Source organism: Rattus norvegicus, chromosome 4, assembly GCF_036323735.1.
Source record: "Rattus norvegicus strain BN/NHsdMcwi chromosome 4, GRCr8, whole genome shotgun sequence".
NCBI classification, from domain to species: domain Eukaryota; kingdom Metazoa; phylum Chordata; class Mammalia; order Rodentia; family Muridae; genus Rattus; species Rattus norvegicus.
In genome coordinates, this window is record NC_086022.1 from 164,639,466 (window position 1) to 164,645,620 (window position 6,155).

At 43.4% G+C, this 6,155-nt stretch overlaps 1 protein-coding gene across 1 annotated transcript; it reads left to right on the forward strand.

Annotated features, from left to right (window-relative positions):
• Positions 1–583: 583 nt before the first annotated feature.
• On the forward strand, positions 584–5,779 carry Tmem52b (transmembrane protein 52B). The gene is made up of 5 exons (NM_001109560.1): positions 584–1,161; positions 2,264–2,307; positions 4,289–4,327; positions 4,804–4,970; positions 5,361–5,779. The coding sequence occupies exons 1-5, from the start codon at positions 1,078–1,080 to the stop codon at positions 5,603–5,605; spliced, it is 579 nt and encodes a 192-aa protein (NP_001103030.1). The 5' UTR covers positions 584–1,077; the 3' UTR covers positions 5,606–5,779.
• Positions 5,780–6,155: the final 376 nt, after the last annotated feature.

Below are 6,155 nucleotides of genomic sequence, written 5' to 3' on the forward strand. Positions count from 1 at the left end.
GCTGGGTAAAAGACTCCTCCTTAAATGTCAGTCATTTATAAGGCATTCACCGGCCCCATATAATATTTCTTTTATAACCACTTTATATCATTTCCATGTGATGTGCTTATTTTTAAACATGACTTCCAAGTTTTATTTTATTACTGATAATGTCTTTTTTTTTAAGATGGAGGTCTTGCTGTTGCCTAGGGTAGTCTCACTTTCCTGAACTAGACCCAAATAATCCTCCTGTCTCAGCCTCCTCAATAGATGGAACCACAATTGTATGCACTGTGCCTGGTTCTCAAGTGGCAACATGACAATATTGCTTTAAGAGGGGTGAGGACTGAGAGAAAGAGGCAGAGAAACAGGGGGGTTATCTTGGGAAAAAATGTAAAACTATACCTGTGTGTCTGAACCTGAAGTAAGAGGCAGATACTGTTGATAGCACCCATTCCCTACTCTAAAGATGGGGTAGCTTTTTAGCTCATTTGGAATCCCTTAGTTCTTCTGAGTGGCTGCAATAAATGACCCAGAACCAGCAGGGTTGATTATCAACACAGTGAGGGGAGAGTTTCAAGGAGCAAGAAGGGGGATGCCAATCACATGGAGAGGGGGTGGAGGTAGATTGGCAGAGTGACTTTCAGACTTCAGCGGTCACCCAGGAGCCAAGAGTGTGTAACCAGTTTCCCGATGAACACAAGAACACATCTGGCCACTCACAATCTGCCTTTGACCTATTTCAGGTCCAAGTCTCTCATTATAACTAGGGAAAAAAGTCTAATTCAGAGGACAAACGCGTTCTTCTTGAATGCTGTTTTATTAGGGGCAGAGGAAAAAAGATGAAATACACAGGAAAGTTTGAGACCAGAAAGGAAGTGGAGAGGAAGCAAATGTGGAGACCATGTGAAGAGAAATAAGGAGAAGGAAACTGAAAGGCAAGAGGGGACAGAAACCCTAAAATATAAAGTCAAAGGGGATAAGGAGAGGGAGATTGATCATCTACTGCTGAGAAAAAAAAAACTCTGTTTAGGAATTCTGGACCACCAAGTTCCACATGGCACGGAGGAGGGAAAGGATACAGCAGATGCAGCTGGCATGACACTTCTGGACCAGATGTTCAGCCTAATGACAGCCTGGGCCCAGGTGTTGATGGCCTCTGGCCTGGTTTATTTCATCCAGGTGAGTTCAGTTGTGAAAAGGTGGGGAGAAATTTTCTTTTGCTTGTTGCATTAGTTATACAGTTTCTAGGAGGAAATGGATGGAGCAAAAACAGATATAGAATCTGGAAGGGAGTGAGAAAAGAGTAGCATGGTGTTGTCTCAGAATTGTGTGTGTGTGTGTGTGTGTGTGTGTGTGTGTCTGTGTCTGTGTCTGTGTCTGTGTCTGTGTCTGAGTGAATGATGCTCATAGAGAGAGGGAAAGAAATTAGGACAATCAGAGATAGTCCACGCTGTTGCACCCTACTTTAACAAGGGTGCAGGGTTTACCCAGTGAGTCCCCAGTACCAAAGGACTCCTTAATAATTTAAGGACTCCTTAATTTTAAGCAGTTTATTTTACTCCTCTGTGAAAGAAAAACCCATGAGTCACCCATTAGCTGAGAAAAGGGTCAGTATAGTGAGGGATTCTCCACAAATACCAGGGTCAAGTTCACATAGCTAGGAAGTCTAGCTGAGCAAGACACTGTGGAAACTAGACTGTGTCACATTCCTGTGCCGGGAGCAGGCTGTCTGCTCTGCTTCCCATAAACGTTAACCAGTATGTGAAAATAGAGTTTTCTTATATGTTCTCTTGGTTTCTGCGTCTCCATTTCTTCTCTACCCCTCTTGCTTTTTAACATCTTGTCCCCTCACTTGCTCTTCGTGTGTTGTGAGTTACTGATGTGTTGAAAGCTGAAAAAGAACAGCAGTGGAGCTAGAATTCAATTTTCAACAGGGCAGGGACAAGGAAGACAACTGCAGTGTCCCAGGGGATGAGTCAGACGACTTGTAGGGTGACAAACTGACACAAAGGTCCGTGCATCATTCCCCATGGAATGATGCGCAGCCATGGCCCAAGCCCCATAGAAGATCCCTGCTCTTCCAGGAACTTCTGCCTCACAAGATGTAGTTATCAGTCAAAGGAATGATTGATGTCACAGGCCAGTACAGAACAACCCTGTGGCCCTGTCCTCATCTTTACAAGTAGGTCTGACAGGGCACAGCCATGATGGGTAGTGGATAGGGCTGCTGAGAACTGCAGATGTGACCATTTCCATGTCTGAGATTATTTCCTTCCCACAGCTTCCTGGGGCCAGAGGCGAGGAGAACTGTGTCAACACTGACCAGTAAGTATCTTAGAGTTCAAGCTAGGAGGACAAAGTGCCAACACCCAAACAGAGGCTAAATGTCAGCAGAGAACCAGACAGCCCCGACTTCCTTTTTTACTTAAATGGTCACCACCTACCCTCCTAGACATGTGTGTCATTGCAAATGCTCAGAATAACCCTACCAAGAGTGCTTTTTTATCTTATTACTTTTTTTTGCAAGCCAGTCTTCTCATCAACATAGCACACTTAATTTAAACACATGTAGTCAGAAAGACCTGCAAAAGGCTTCTTTAGCTGTGGTTTCCAGTGACTCATCAGGGCAGACTGGGGTCAACAGTCAGTCATTGGCTTCTCTATTTGGGGGATTCTCGTAGCAGCGTGCCCACTCCAAATCCCAAAGCAACCTTTGGTTTCAAGTAAGGATGGGCAATAACAATCCTGTTTGTGCTGAAGGAAAACACACATTCTGCCATCGAATCATTTCCCTGAAATCAGCTCTGTCAGAGGTGAGGGGAATTAAGTGTTTAGGATCGCCTAGATGACTTGGCTTGTGTATATCTGGCTAGGTGACATTGAGGATTCAGATGTTTGTTGCCATTTGGAATCTAAGGTAGAAGTGAAAGAATTTGAACCAATGACAAATGTGAAAAGCAAGATGATACAGTGTTTCAGGGGAAAATACAAAGTATATTTTCTATGGAACAGTGAGCAAAGATGAAATGCAGAATGGGTCTCTCTCTCTCTCTCTCTCTCTCTCTCTCTATATATATATATATATATATATATATATATATATATATATATATATATATAATAGAAGCCATTTATTTTATTTTAATGAAACAGCTAGTATGTCTTTAAAGGAGCATGCACTCCTTTGTCTACCCTTGACTTGCAGTTTTAGTCTCTCCCACACAGTCCTCCTTGTGAAGCCAGCCTCTCCCTTTTCTCCCTTCCTGTTTGGTCTCAGTGGATGTGCCCATCATTTGAGTTTAGATGTGAAAGTGTAGGCCCTTTTTAGGGGGAGGATGTTGCAAGAACTTGTGAAATACAAATTACCAATATGGCTCCTTTCATGCTTTCAACTGAAACTTTCCAGATGTGTACATTTTATCGGCTGCATACGCACATGAGTTAGATATTCACGTCTGTTTTCAAAACTACTCCTTTGACATTTGTATGCCTAACTCTTAAGAATCTCCATCTCAGCAGCTCATAGTGGTCATGGGGACATCTTCTTTTCCTTTTCTATCTTATCAGCTTGGAAATAATTCTGTGTCGACAGCTGCAAAATTTGTTGCAGCTGTTTCTCTTCTCCTTCTCTCCATTCCCCTCAGGAGTACACAGGGATGGGCCTATGGCTCCAGCAGCATATGTAGCAGAGGATGGTCTTTTCAGGCATCAATGGGAGGAGAGGCCCTTGGTCCTGTCCAATGTAGGGGGAATGTAAGGGGGTGGGAGGTGGGAGGGAGTGGATGGGTGGGTGAAGGAGCACCCTCATAGAAGCAGGGAGGAGGGGGGATGGGATATCAGGTTTCTGGAGAGGAAACTGGGAAAAGGGATACCATTTAATGTGTAAATAAAAATATCCGACAAAAGAAAAAATGTAAAACAAAAACCCACAAAAGTTTTTCTTCTCAGGGCCACTCTTTTTAGTGACAGTTTTAGTGACTATAAAATTGCTTTGCATAGCAATGCCACCTGCATTATAGAACTCCATTCAGCTTGTTACACTGGACTTTTTCCAAAAGCAATTCTTAGCTGGGCATAGTAATATACATCTTTAATCCCAACACTAGGGAGACAAAGGCAGGTAGATCTCTGTGAGTTCAAGGCCAGCCTGGCTTAGGTAGTGAAGTTCCAGGCCAGCAAGGTTACAAAGTTACAAAAACAAAAAAGTCAGTCTTGATGTTTTTTAAATTATATTGTGGTATCAGATATAACATGATTATTGCAGCTTGCATCATTTTTTATAATAAACTTCATTCTTTGTCCACAGTTGCCTGACTGCCGACTGGGTGCATCTCTGGTATATATGGTAAGTTTGAGATATGAAACATCCTCAAAAAGACTTCAGGTGTCCTTTTTTTAAAAAAAGTTTTTCATGTGCTGGCTCTTAGGGTGAATAAGAAACATAGCTATATTTCACAGTAAAGTTTCCTTTGTTCGCCTCTAGCCTATGTGACAATATGCCACGGTTTCCTATTTCAATACAGTCTTTTCAGCCAGCATCAAAGGATTTTGGTGCCTCTCCCCCAGCATGTGCTTAAGAAATGCTTCTGCACAGTGAAGTAAGAAGCAGTCCTTTCAGACTATCTGTTTGCTCTCCTGACTGGCCTAGTCTTGCTGAGAAATCAATAACCGATATGTGCAAAATGAAACCCTTGGGATTGAAGCTTTATTTGTGTTCTCTAAAAGAACAACAACGATCGCGATCAGACATTAAAGTATATTTATATCAGAGCTGGGAAAACAGTTGAGTACAGCCTGGACTTGACTGGTGGGCTCTTGTAGGCTGCTGGTGGTAGTTGGCGCGCTGCTACTCCTATGTGGTCTGACTTCAGTATGCTTCCGATGCTGCCTGAACCGTCCGGAAAATGGGGAAGATGGGGCCCCGCCGCCTTATGAAGTGACTGTCATTGCTTTTGACCACGACAGCACTCTCCAGAACACCATTACATGTGAGTCTATTCAGAACACCAAGTTAGGGTTCACGTTTAAAGATGTATTAAACGGTTTGAAAATGCATGTAGGGCAACTTGCGAACTAGCCTTGAGTGTTTGAGAACTGGGTGTAGTTTTCATTTCCAGAAACTAAAGAATGTGGTGACCTGGGCTATCACTGTTGCCTATATTCTCAAGTTTTTGGCTGACGATAAATCGATGAACCAAGTAAAATATTGGAACCAGAGTTTCTTGAAGGATTTTTGTAAAGTTTTTCAAAGGTCACGGTAACAAGCTTGAACGTGTGTGAAAGACAAAGAGACGTTAGGTGTGATGTAGATCTCTCATGTTTGAGGACATGGCCTTTGGATGTCATCATCTCTACACTAACTCTGTCTTCCTTCACAGCTCTGCAGTCTGTGTTTGGCCCCGCAGCACGGAGAATCCTGGCAGTGGCTCAGGCACACAGCTCCCTGGGCCAGCTGCCCTCCTCTGTGGACACACTCCCGGGCTACGAGGAAGCTCTTGGCATGAGCCGCTTCACAGTGGCAAGGTGTGGGCAGAAAGCTCCTGATTTACCCTCTGTCCCAGAGGAAAAGCAGCTGCCTCCCACAGGGAAAGAGTCTCCTGGGACAGAAACCCCATCACACTGATGGGGATGACGGTGTTCCTCATGTCCAAGGCATCCTCGGGTCTGGAAAGATCCCCAGACACATGAAATCTTTTGGACTACCCAGAAAGGTTCAGGGTGCCATCTAGACATTTTTCTATGAACAAGATGGGTTTTCACTCTTCATTCACGACAATATGCTTTTTCTGATACACAGATTTCTAACTGAATTCTAACCCCTTATTCAAAGTTCAAAGTTTGCAGCTCATCTTTAGCTATATTGATTACTACCAGAGCATGAAACATTAAGGTATCTTGAATTCCTTCAACTATGGCATGCATATAAGGTTCCTTTAACCCTAAGATCCTGCAAACTACTCGTCCCTCTGCTTAACTGTTATTCTTGAAGGGAAACACACTTTGAGCACAGCCACTAACATCAGTGCACCGAATCCATGCATCTTTTCTTCTAGGGAACAACCACCTTTATGCTGAATCACCATGGCAACTTGGTACGCCATATAATCCCCACCTGGACTTGCATATTGTAAAGCTAGAGGTGCTTGCTGATATGAGAGGGGAGACACTAATAT